Source organism: Pholcus phalangioides, unplaced genomic scaffold (assembly GCF_987345545.1).
Source record: "Pholcus phalangioides strain wild (caught in Gottingen) unplaced genomic scaffold, Ppha-v1.0 ptg000003l_1, whole genome shotgun sequence".
Lineage (NCBI taxonomy): Eukaryota > Metazoa > Arthropoda > Arachnida > Araneae > Pholcidae > Pholcus > Pholcus phalangioides.
In genome coordinates this window covers 10,563,681-10,576,508 of record NW_028301596.1, presented here as the reverse complement: position 1 = coordinate 10,576,508, position 12,828 = coordinate 10,563,681, and the positions used below count along the sequence as shown (strand labels likewise).

Here is a 12,828-nt window from a genome sequence, read left to right as displayed (position 1 = left end):
GGGAACATTTTTCCACCAAAAAGAAAAAAATGCCCTCCGTGAGAATAATTTTCTGCAAATAGCATTCAAATTTCCTATTTCCTTGAAATTTTAAACTTTTTACCAATTTATGGGGCACCCTGTATACAGGACCGTCGAGCATCGTGGGCTCCGGGCCCAGTAGTTTTTCTGAGGCCCTAGCTGGTAACTCCTTGAAACATTAAACTGCTTCTCGTTTTACTGAGGCCCCTCTTTTCTTGTGGCCCGGGTGGGCCCATGCGTTAAGACGGCACTGCCTGTATATAATTCTCTCAACTGATGAATATAACTTAAGCAATTTCTATTATTCATAACCAAAAACAAATTGATTTAATAGCAATAAAAACATATAAGGATATAGGGCCTATTACAGAACTAAAAAAAAAAATCTCGCCTATGCCATTTCAAAAAAACTTACCGGAAACCACGAAGATGTCATATTCAATGACATTTCTGACAGTTTCCGCGTTAGAAATTACAGTCGTGCAATGGCAAATAATTACAACTCATTTGTTGAGCGGCGGCCTCTAATTAAAAATCCATCGCGGAAGACTTTGAACTGTTTTCCCCTCCCCTCATATCTTCCATGTTATTACTAAATACATACTCGGAGACGGATGTAATGAGTAGGCCTATAGGCTCTTTCTATAATGGTGTCTCTTTGAACTAACTATCTATGGGCCTAGCGTACGGCCAATACTACAATAGGTAGCAGTCTAGCTCGCCTACCTGCCCTCCTCTTGACGTCAGTCAAGTGCCACGATTCTGCTTGCGATTCCAAGACAAGTAGTCATCATGACTATTTTGACATTGGGGCTACATAAAGTTGAGGGGGAAAATGCCCAATCGAATCACTTTTTCTTTCCATTATGGTCGTGAGATGCTGCATGGGAGGTTTGTGTCTAATCTTGGTTTCGTTGTGTCAGGTTTTGAAGCAATCAAAGCTCTAGCCTGGTTTTTTTTTGGGGAGGGGGAGAAAAAAGATCTGACAGATTTAATTTTCAGACCTACCGAGTATTAATGAGATCTTTATGGGCGCACGCAGTGAGAGTAGCTGCAGCAACACCATATACACCGAGTTATGACGAAAATATACTCAAATATAATTGATAATTTTAGAAAATTTTCTTTAAATAGATAATTTTACATCGATATATCTTTCAGACCTTGGTGCAGGGGGGGTTCAGATCGTGGTGCTCCCCTAAAACACCCAGAGTGCTCAATGCTCGTGTCCGATTTCGTGTTCGCGAGCATTTGATTAACGTTCGAAAGCTTAGGCGGTGATAGACTTGGAAGTCTGGGGGGGGGGGGGGCACGATGGGATGATGTGTTAATTCATATGTACATATATACATTAGATCAGTCGACTCCACCTTTAACGCTGGGGGGGGGGGGGGGGGGTTGCCAATCAAGTTGCCAATTACAGCCAAAAAATTAAATTTGAGTGAAATTGCCAATCAAAGCAAAAAACTAAGGAAAGTGAGTGTGTGAGTGATCAGTTGCAACCAAAGTCCTCATCAAAGTCAAGTGAAGTTGTCAACTATCGCTAAAATTGCATAAAAATCGCAAATCGTTGAAAATGATGAGTACTACTATTGAAAATGTAATTTCGCAAAAAAACTTGCATGTTTGGCAAATAGGCCTATGTGAGATGAATACATTTATTTGACTATAATTGATAGTAGAGCAAGCACTCTGGTCCGCAGAGTTGAAAAATATTGTGGACCCTCATTATTGAGGGATTTATCGTTATAACGACTATAGTTGTAGCGAGATTTCACTGTACATAGAGACAAGAATTGAAGCTTCATTTTAAAATATACAGGGTGCATAGCAAAAGTGGTATGGCATATTACTGGCGAACCGTTGATCCCATAGAGGTGCACTTTCAGTTAGAAAGTTTTCAAATAACTTGTAGTACTCAGATATGTCATTCATGTTTCAAGGAGTTGTAGATTTATCTAAATGAAAAATTTACTTTTCATATAGTTCCCGTGTACCCCCAAAAACCCTCTTGAAACGTTGTTGCCCTGTCTCTTCTGGTGCTAAAAAAAAATAAAATCTAAGTGTCTAAGTGACACATGGATATATTCGAAAAGATATTAGAAGATATTAGAATAGACCTCTCAGATTTAGCAATTGACTAATGGGAAGTATTTTTTAGAAAATGTTGAATTTAGATTTTTGAAATGTATATATTTTTTTCAAACTTTAAAAAATAATAAAATTCTAACGACAAATGGTCAGATATCGAAGTCCGAGGTCTATTCTACTAACACATATCTGCTAAACTTTCCTGCAAAAATTCAGAATTTTTGGGGCAGTAGTTTTCTTTAAATCTTACGGATGAGCTCAGAAACTGCAATCTGAGAAAATCGCGTTTTTCTAGTATACGTTTACACTGAATGAATGAACGCCAGGGTCTAAGCCACCTGACTTATCCCGTTGACGAGATCTCTTCCAGCCCAGCTTCGTGGCAGAGTCTGGAACAAAGTGAGTGCACCTAACAGTCTGAGTGTGTAGCTAGTGTTGTGTATGATATTTCAGTGCGCTGCCATCTATACTTCAAATTGCGAGTGAAGTGTAATGACTGAATATTTGTAACGTTGTAGGCCTGTTGCTCTCTGTGGCGAGACCGGCTCGCATTCGCGCCTTGAAGTTGGGAACCACCGAAAACCAACTTCAGCCGATCACCACTGTAGCGCCGGTGGGGTTCGAACTCGGATCCTCGCATCGCGAGTCCGTCACTATGACCACTCGACCACCACAGCGGCTATACGTTTACACTATAATCCAGTATTTCTTTCTTTAATTATGAAAGAACAAATTAACCGATTGACACGAAATTTTTAGTCTTTTATTTACAATCAAATGAAATATTTTTTGAAGTCATTTTTGAAAATTCTACTTTTCAAGTCGAAAGTGTAGTGAGACCCCTTAACGTGGGTTTTGGAAGACACGAGGACTGTATAAAAAATATTGTTTTTAGTATCTATACATCCCCTTGCAACATGCATGGCCCCCCACATCCTGAAGCAGGGTACCTAGGCTGGGATCTTTTACGCCCCCCCCCCCGACCAGACTTTCACGGGGGCCCTTTTATGATGAATTTATAGCGTGGAAAAACAAAAAAAATTATAAAAATCACCCCGGGCCCCAAGGCTGGAGCCTTCTCAGCCCACCCCTTGGGGGGGGGGGGGGCATGGCAGCATGAATGACATCTGAGTACAACACGTTGTTTAGAAACTTTTTTTCAATTCAAAGTATACCTCTAGAATCAACGGTTCGTCAGTAAAACGCCATATTCCCCCGTTTTCCCTACGCACACTGTGTATCCGCATTCTTTGGGAAAGTCTAAATTCGGTGTTTCGAGGAAAGATAAGTCACTTGAATGGATTAATCACTCATACTCTTTGAAGAACATTCAGAAAATAGTTTTTTTTTTTGTTTCGATATGGAGAGAGAACGTATATATCCGTGAAGGAGTCTAGAGAAGGGCGCGGCAGGCATCCCATCCAGCGGATATTTATCTACTTCTGTAGTATGAAATATGATCTTGAAGCTCCGCTGCTACCGCCTTTCGGAATAATTCCGGGAGTGGAGAGATTAATTCATTGAAGTTGCGGAGAATCTGGATTTCGTCTGTCACTTAACACTTGACCTACGACCTACTCGTGTATCTCATGAACGTACGACTTGTTTTCTCTCTTCGTCTTCCTATAAATGGCATATTATAACGCTTCTAGTTCGTTTATTGTGTGTTCTTGTCACTGCTGGTGTACATATGTCCATTTTAAGATTATTAGTATTTTTTTTTTATCCTGCCAGACTCGCTTATAAAGCCATCGAAGATTCCCACGGAATTTTGACGTTGTAGCTGAGGTGTCGTTACTACAACCAAGGGTGGCGTTTTCAAGATCTTTCAAACGTGGGAAACATATAGTCGGACGCAATCAATTACTATACTTGAAGTTGTTGCTTCACTAAGATTAAAAATGACTATATATTGCATCTAAAAAAATATAGAGATTTTTCGATCATAAATGCGGGAAATCGTCAATTTTATCCAAAAAGTTCCAAATTGTCAATTCCAGCTTCTAAGTACTTCCCTCTTGGCAGGAAATTTCAATCCCTGCAATGTGCATTCAGCTTTCCCAACTTCACGACGCTAATGCGAGCCGGTATCGCATTTGTAAAAGTGTCTCCGCAGAGAGCTGACAGGCCTTCAACACGATAATTATTCTATACAACGAGCGTTGCCATTCTCACTTCAAATGTGGATGGTAGATAGCAGCACCACTAGACTGCTGCTATAGTGGTCTAGTGCTCTTAGTGACGGACTCGCAGTGCGAGTACCCGTGTTCGAACCCCACCGTTGCCATAGTGGGTTGGCTGAAGTTGGCATTCTGTGGTTCCCAACTTCGATCCGATCTCCTCGTTAAAAAGTCTCGCCACAGACCTACAAACGGTACAAATATTCAATCATTATACTTTACTTCTGAAATATAGATGACAGCACTGAGAAAAATCGGGCACAACACTAAGCCGCCGCCCCCCAGGCCTGAGAACTTCGGTGGGGCCTCCTCTATGGTGAATTTATTGTACAACGATACAATTACTCAATCATTACACTTCACTCATAGTTGGAAAAATGGATGGCAGAACTACACATAACAAGCATTACACAGAAACAAACTTAACGTCAGATAATTCGCTACACATACACGCTCATTCCAACATGTACCAATTCGTTAGAAGTTGTGCAGAGGAATATGGAAGAAGTACACGTACGGTCCAGTACTAGCACCACTAGATATGAAACACTCATAATTCTGGCCACATAAAGAAGGTACAGCCTCTCATTTACGCAAATACAAATACAAGGCAAAATACAAAATATAGACGTTTAGAGACTGGGAATGTTTCCATACCCAGAATTTTGTTTTGCTGCGCAGAAAAAATTCCCCATAGTGTATAAAGTATATACAGATTGACAGATATCGAAATTCTTTGAACAGAGAAACAGGTCTGTGCTGGTGAAATAGAAAGGTAATGTGCCCCCCCCCCCCCGCATCTAGGGAAAAAAATTAAAGAGCACACATTTATTGTAAGAATGTATTTTTTTCTTTTTACCGCGATCACATCTCGGTGCTCATCATACCCTCCCGCCATTCTGAGCTATGCCCTCCTAAGACATGGTGGACCCTCCTCTATACTGAATTTATAGTGCAACGATACGATTATTCAATCGTTACTCTCCACTCATAATTAGAAAAATTTATGGCAGCACTGCATATAACAAGCATTGCAGAGAAACAAAGTTTACGTCAGGTTCGCAACACGGACACGCGCATTCCAATATGTGTTAGTTCGTTAGAAGTTTCGCAGAGGAATATGGACGCGGTGCATGTGTGTTTAAACAGTCAATTTCTAGTGTGAAAAAAACTCAATGAGGTTGTTTGTCCCGAACTTCCGTACTAGAGCCCTGCTAGGGATACTGTAGGGATGGATCATAGTGTCATAGTGCTCACTTAAACTAATGAGGATAATGCTTGATTTTATATACTCAGGAGATATTTCATCAGATAAACACCCTATGTTTCAATGATTAGCATCATTAGTATTTCAGGTAAAGCCATATGTGAGAGTTCTTGTATGGGTGTTTTTCGTCTGGTGATGGTTCAGTGATGGATCAAAGCTCTTGATTCATGAATATGCCTGCCAATAGGCTTACCATACAACCTCGTGAGTCCCAACCATGAGTAAAGACGGGCACGGCAAGGAGAACCTTGACCAAACATCCCGCACTAGGGTCGCCTAGGCTGAGATGTTTGGTGCAAGGACGTAGCGGGGAGGGGAGGGGGACTTGGGGTCTGGTTCCCCCCCGAAATGTGAGAAAATGACCGAAAAAAGGGAAAAAGATGGCCAAATCCTTTGTTCTATCACTTTGGTTCCCCCCCCCCCCGAACGAAATTTCTGGCTACGCCTGGCTTGATGGGTCCCCAGGTCAGACTCTTCATGTGTCCCATTAATATCAATTTGTAGTATGAAAAAACAAAAAATAGAATCACATCTACGACTTGCAAACTGTTTCCGGGTTATCAGGCCATGGTCTAGGAGATTTTCTTCCTGACGTTTCGCCCACATCTGTGGCAGGCATCATCTGAGGTTAATTCGACGTAAGTCTCCGCGGCAAGCGAGAAAGGCTTCGTACTGCCAGACCAGACCAGACTTAGAATTTTACGATGGTGACTGGCCCTTAAAGCGGGCCATTAGCCAACATAAGGGCTGGGGCCCCTTGGGGACCCCCGATGAAGGGACAGACAAGTGAGTAATGTATGTGTAGTTGTGAAAGTGCATGTATGAGATGGGAAAGTTTGGGAAAAAATTCCTCTTTTCGAAAATTTATGGTCACTAATGGTCTGTCGACTATTAAAAAATTTTTACGTTGAAAAAATGCCGCCACTGCCTTACGTTATTAGTATTATTATTATTAGCTTCGCTTGTGAAGAAGCCCGGTCGGGCGACGCTTTGATGTCGTCCTTGGCGTTTCTCATTGGTTGAGACGCTAACTCAGTTCCCTATTGGCTGGAACCTGTAAAAATACATTTCATGCACAAAAATAAATGTTTGAAGGCAATGATGAAAAAAAGAGAAAGTATTAGTACGGTTATGCATGAAAGCTGGGAAAAAATAAAGAAACAACGATTAAGAGAAGAAAAATTTACGAACACGATTTTTTTTTTTTTTTTTTTGAAGTCACGAAAAAATTTTTTTAAGTTTTTTTGAAGAACGATTTTTTGGTTTTTTGGACAGAACAAAAAAGATGGGGAAAGGAAAAAGAAAAAAAAAAAAAAAAAAAAAGATAGTGAGATAATCCGATTAAATAATGCAGCTTCGATGAGGCTTTAGCTAGGCCTGATTATATTTCCTGCCTCGACAAGAAATTTCTCGTAGACCGCTTGCCTTTCTTTTTTTGTTTTTAACTGTAGAGAGTCCTCGAAGCATAATTTTGCGTACTCGAAAATGTAATACGTCGAGTTTGGGCAGCTGTCATCTGACGTGGAAGAACTGTCAGAGAGATCGGCACGGTTGGCGGCCGGTGTTGCCGTCAAGGGTTCGGCATCTTCTGGCTGCTTCTCGGCGTGGGCTTTTCTTTCGGCTGGGGCTTTCGAGGATTTTTCAAAGTTTTTCTGGAAGTCGGTAGATCCATTCGATGGACGGAAGTCCGTAGAGTCGATTTTTTCGCTGCGGTTTGAGTTCACTTTCTCTGCGGACTTGTCTTTTTTTCTTGGATCGAGCGGTTTAACGGTGGATTGTTGCAACGGTGGCGTGGGGGAGACACTGATTTTTTTTCTTGGTGCCGATGATATTTTTAGAACACTGCGAGGCACGAAAACTGGGGGGTTTTTTTCGATGTTACGTTGAGTGACACTGGAAACGGGTGCACTGTCTTGAGTTTTCGGGTGGTTAGCTCTCATTTTTTTAAGTTCAGCGATGTATGCACTGCATTTCTTGTAGCTGGCTGGATGATTTCCAGTTTTGCAATTCACACAAGTCGGCTGGTGGACTCCGAAGATGTTCGAGCATGGCTGTCCCGTATGCTTTTTAGTGCACTTGATGCATCGTTCCTCAAATTCACAGTTTTCGGCTCGATGGGTCCACCGCTGGCAGCGAGTGCATCTGGTTGGTGTGGGCCGTTTTGGTGAGCGACGAAAAGGGGTGAATTTGACGGTGATAAATTTTAGAGAAGAAACTTCGATTATGCTGCGGGACGTCTGGTCACGGGGGAGTGTGACTTTCCAAAGTGGAAGTTTTCTACGTCGAGTGGATTTTTTCTTGGATGACATCTGTGTGATGCTCAGGGCAGAGAAGCCAAGGTTTTTAAGTTTTCATGTTGTGGTGCTTGAATATTTCAATGGCTTCTCTATGAAGACGAGCATGGTAGTGCACCTCCGACGATATTACCTCGGTCTTTTCAAATTTAATTTTGTGGCCGGTTTCCCACATATGTTCTGCAACGGCTGAACTTTCCGTTTTACCCAGGCGGCAGCTCCTCTGGTGTTCCTTTATTCTTGTAGCAGTACTTCTTTTTGTTGTTCCTATGTATACTTTTTCACACGAGCATGGAATCCTGTAGACACCTGCCATGCACAGCGGGTCTCTCGGATCTTTTGCCGAGCGTAGCGATTGTGCTAAATTTCTGGTGGGTTTGAAAATGGGCTTGACATTGAACTTTTCCAAAACTTTACCGATTCGATCGGTGACCTTCCAGATGTAAGGTAAGTAGGCTTTGGCTCGGGGTTCCCGATTTCCTTCGTTACTATTGTTGTTACTTTCCAGGCGCGGTCGTATGGCTCTTTGAAACTCTTTTACCGAATAACCGTTAGCTTTGAAGGCCTTCCGTAGATGGATCAGTTCTGTGTCGAGATGTTGCGGCTCACAGATACGGTTAGCACGGTTTACCAGTGTCTTTATCACGCCTCTCTTCTGTCTCGGATGGTGGTTGGAGTTTTTGTGGAGGTACCGGTCGGTATGCGTCGGTTTCCTAAAAACGCTATGCCCTAAGCGGTTGTCGTCAGTTCTGTTCACCAGGACATCCAGAAACGCTAGTTGTGAATTTTTCTCCGTTTCCATTGTGAACTTTATAGCTGGGTGAATGCTGTTGAGATGTTCCATAAATCTTTGTAGTTCGAGGTCCCCATGCTGCCATAACACAAATGTATCGTCTACGTAACGAAGCCATACCAAAGGGCTTAGTGGGGCAGACCGTAAGGCTTCAGCTTCAAATCTCTCCATGAATAAATTGGCCACCACCGGACTGAGGGGGCTGCCCATTGCTACACCATCAAGTTGTTCATATATACTGCCATTCCAGATGAAGTAGGATGACGTGAGGCAGTGGCGAAACAGGTTCGCTATATCATGTGGGAACATGTCGTTGATATGTGAGATGACGTCCTTGAGAGGGACTTTTGTGAAGAGCGACACCACATCGAAGCTGACCATACGGGTTGATGGAGAAAATTGGAGATCCTTTATTTTCTGGATGAAATGTGATGAATCTCTGATGTGCGAAGAAGTGTTGCCCACAAGGGGTTGAAGTAGAGTGGCTAGATGTTTGGCCAGAGTGTGAGTAGCCGATCCTATTGCACTGACGATGGGACGCAGCGGTACATCTACTTTGTGTATCTTGGGGAGCCCATAAAGTCGAGGTGGCAAGGCTTCAGACTGTCTCAAGCGCATTTTGATCTCATTGTCTAAGGCCGATTTTTTAATCAAGTCGTTAGTACGGCGTACTAGTCCTGCAGTCGGGTCTTTAAGTAGCTTCTTGTAGGTGTTGGGCTCAAGCAGTTGCTCGATCTTTCCATTGTAGTCTGTTGTTTTCATCACCACTGTGGCGTTCCCCTTGTCTGCTGGTAGTATGATAATCGAAGGATCTGCATTGAGTTTCCTGATTGCGCGTCGTTCTTTTGCACTGATGTTGCTGGAAGGCTTGGGTGTCTTTTTGAGAATTCTAGATGTTTCGATTCTGATGTCTTCAGCTTCTTCTTTAGGCAGCGTTCTTATTGCAGCCTCCACATTCGCAATGATGTTCTCCACTGGGACGGCCAGTGGCGTGATGGCGAAATTTCCCCCCTTGCTCAGGATAGACGTTTCCTCCGTTGAAAGTTCTCTGTCGGACATGTTTATAACAATGCGGTCCGTAGCGATTGATGGCTGTTCGATTTTCTTTTTCACTTTGTCAAACTTCCGTATCTGGCGCACTTTGTTTCTTTCCTTCCTCATTTCCATTGCTGTGTATGTTAAGGAGTCAATTTTTATCCAGTCCATGGGTTCTAGTAAATTGCTCAGTTTCAGGTGCATCGTGAACAGTTCAGCGTCAACTTTAGCGAGGGCGCGGCGCGTTGCGTGAATCCTTTCACGCAGGAGTGCGTCTTCAGCGCGGCAATAGATTCTGTGAGCTTGGGCTGATCTGAATATTTTCTTCAATTCGATGAACTTGGGCATGCTCTTGGTGTCTCTGCATCGAAGTACGAAGGCGAGCGAGCTCAGGTGGTCAGCTTTCTTCTTGCGTAGATTCTCCAGTCGTCGTATCCAAGTGGCAACTTCCTCCCCGTAGAGGTGTTTGAAATATTGTCTGAGGCTTTCATGGCCGGCGTTAAACACACATCTGTTTGAGTGGGACATGCAGGGACCTCGGTTATAAAGAGGAGCTTCCATGATAAGATCTGGCGCAATGATTTATGACAGTAAACATGTATATTAATATGTAATGCATGTATTAGGTGCTGCCTAGGCCCTCCTTCATTTTGCCCTAGGGCTATGGTGATGTTGGGACGGCAGTAGGGGCACACTTCTTTTTGTATTAAATATATATATATTTTTTTTAATAAAAATATTTTCAAATAAACAAAAATTTGTTTGAGTTCTGTAGAATAGTCTCATTATCATCAAGGGTTCCACGGAACAGCCTTATAACTATCAAGAGTTACACGATAAACTTTACGTTGGAAACCCCGGATATAGGGAGCAGATATAGGTACAGTGAAACCTCTCTTTTACGGACACCGATGGAACAAGAAAAAAATCTTCCGTAAAAGAGGGGGGCCGTTAATCAGGGGTTTGAAATGCATACTTCTATTATACATAGAGAAATTATTATTTGGCTATAAAAGAGGAGTGATCGCATCTGAGAGGTGTTCGTTAAGGGAGGTTTTACTGTATACAGAAATGGGCAGTCGAAACATTCCGAAGCCAAACAGTACCACACTAGAGATTCTTCTAGTATGATGTTGGCCATCCACTTGGGTGATCCGTCATAATAAATCTATGATAAAAAAAAATTCCACCCATGTAACCATGCTTCCCTTGGCAGCCGTCTCGTCATCTCATGCCTGTCTCCGGCCCTGAGACACAACTTTAAATGATGATGTAAGACAACCAAACAAGCATTTCTGCTGTGCAGGTCGAATTGCAATAGCAAAGGCTGGTAGAGGATGGTTTTGGAGAGTGTGCAACCGTACCTCAACAAAAAAACAACAACATATTTTTCCCGACGTATTTTCTGCGATACGAGCTGCCAACTATTCGAGAGTTCATATGGGCTTTCGGATTGGAGGTGGGGGTTTTCTTTGGTGCAGGGGCCATGAAGGTTATGCTGCGCCATACAATGATCAAGCGACTTGTGGTAGAATTTACGTTACCCAGGTTGCGCCATGTGAGTTGGCCTATTACATTACAATACCCTTCACCCTGTAATGGTTGATTGCACTTATTGCAGCGAAGTCAAAAAAATTTGATATTTGCTTTAGGTGAAGTGCTATTGTTGATTCTGTAAAAGCACTCTCTGCCGCTTTCGCTATTGCAATTCGACCGAACATTCTGTGACCAAAAATGCTTGATTAGGAGTCTTGTATCCCCTCTTGAAGTTTGTCCCATGAATTTGGAATCACCCTGCATAACAGGATACAGTTATGCTTGAGATATGCCCAGCTGAAATTGAGTAAAAAAAATTGCGTCATTTGTTGATTTTGAGAATGTTCAAGGTTTGAATTGGACTTATGACGCAGTTGAAGCTTAGGTGTAAGGGGAACCACTGCAAATACTGTACGTATAAATGGATGTGTTTATCGAATTCAGGCGTTCAGGTAATTATCCTTCCCACTTTTTCCTCAATGGTCATAAGGTACGAAAATCGTTTCAAACGACCGTTTTTCTTTTCCAGATATTCCATACAGTTTTGAAGTTTTCCACGCAATTTTAAAATTTCATATATAGTCAATAAATATAGAATTGCAAAGGTTTTCAGCGTTCACGGTTTACATTTGTCAGTAATGAAATCTTTAGGAACGAAAGGGTTGCTTGCGGGGCCCATAACTAGGATTTTCTCGGTGGGGGAAGGAGGGACAAGTAAGATTCTTCCGCCCCGACCTGTAAAATTCGATGATCTCATAACGGTGATTTTTGTTCCCACATAAATGTTGCACCCTGGGACAGTTTTCCCCTTCTATTTCCCGTTTTGGTTGTTGGATAAGTTTTATTATTATTAGAAGAATTGAAAATAGCATATTCCTATATAACCTATTCTTCCACTCTCATCCATCTACCTTAGTTTTTTACGTTGACTACTATAGGCCTTTATTCCACGGATTTTATAAGCCTACATAGAAAAAAGCCGGAATTCCCTAGTTTTTTCCTGGAATTTATTCGCTTTTCTATGTAAAGTAGCTATTTTCTAAAAATGGTCAGCGGGCTACAGCAAAAAAGAGCCATATTTCTATGAGCCGCATTTGACCCGCGAACAATGGGTTGAAGAACCCTGGTGTGGGCCTACACCATTTTTTTTCAATGATTTTCAGTTTTATTAATTTTTATTTCAATGTCACAACCAAGGAGATGAAAGCTGCCGATAATAATCAGCGGAACATCCGCACCAAGAAGTTCCACAACTTTTTACACATCGTCCAATCCCCATTCATGCCAGAAGCATGGGGATTGACGACGACATTCATTCATGCCGGAAGCATGAATGTGAAAATTTCCAAAACGTGGGAAATTACGTATGAATGTTGACTCTATGAGTGTTCAATGTGTAACATGTGTTTAAATACATGTTAAGCATTCGAGTTTCTGGCAAAACTTATATAGCAAAATAAGTGATCCAAGCAGCAGATAAACCCAAAAAAGTAAAAATTTTCATATTCATGCTTCTGGCATGAGGGGGGGGGGGATTATGACGGGGGATAATCTATGGATTATAAGCGGGAAATACCGGTTGCCTACTCAATTCTGGTTTGCATTCAGTCA

The 12,828-nt window shown here is 42.1% G+C and overlaps 1 protein-coding gene across 1 annotated transcript; it reads right to left on the bottom strand.

The window, feature by feature from the left end:
- Window positions 1-7,902: 7,902 nt before the first annotated feature.
- On the bottom strand, window positions 7,903-10,242 carry LOC149088030 (uncharacterized). The gene has a single exon (XM_089251489.1). The coding sequence runs from the start codon at window positions 10,240-10,242 to the stop codon at window positions 7,903-7,905; it is 2,340 nt and encodes a 779-aa protein (XP_089107615.1).
- Window positions 10,243-12,828: the final 2,586 nt, after the last annotated feature.

Coding starts and splice junctions, on each gene's coding strand:
- LOC149088030 (XM_089251489.1), bottom strand. CDS start 10,242: ATGGAAGCTCCTCTTTATAACCGAGGTCCCTGCATGTCCCACTCAAAC.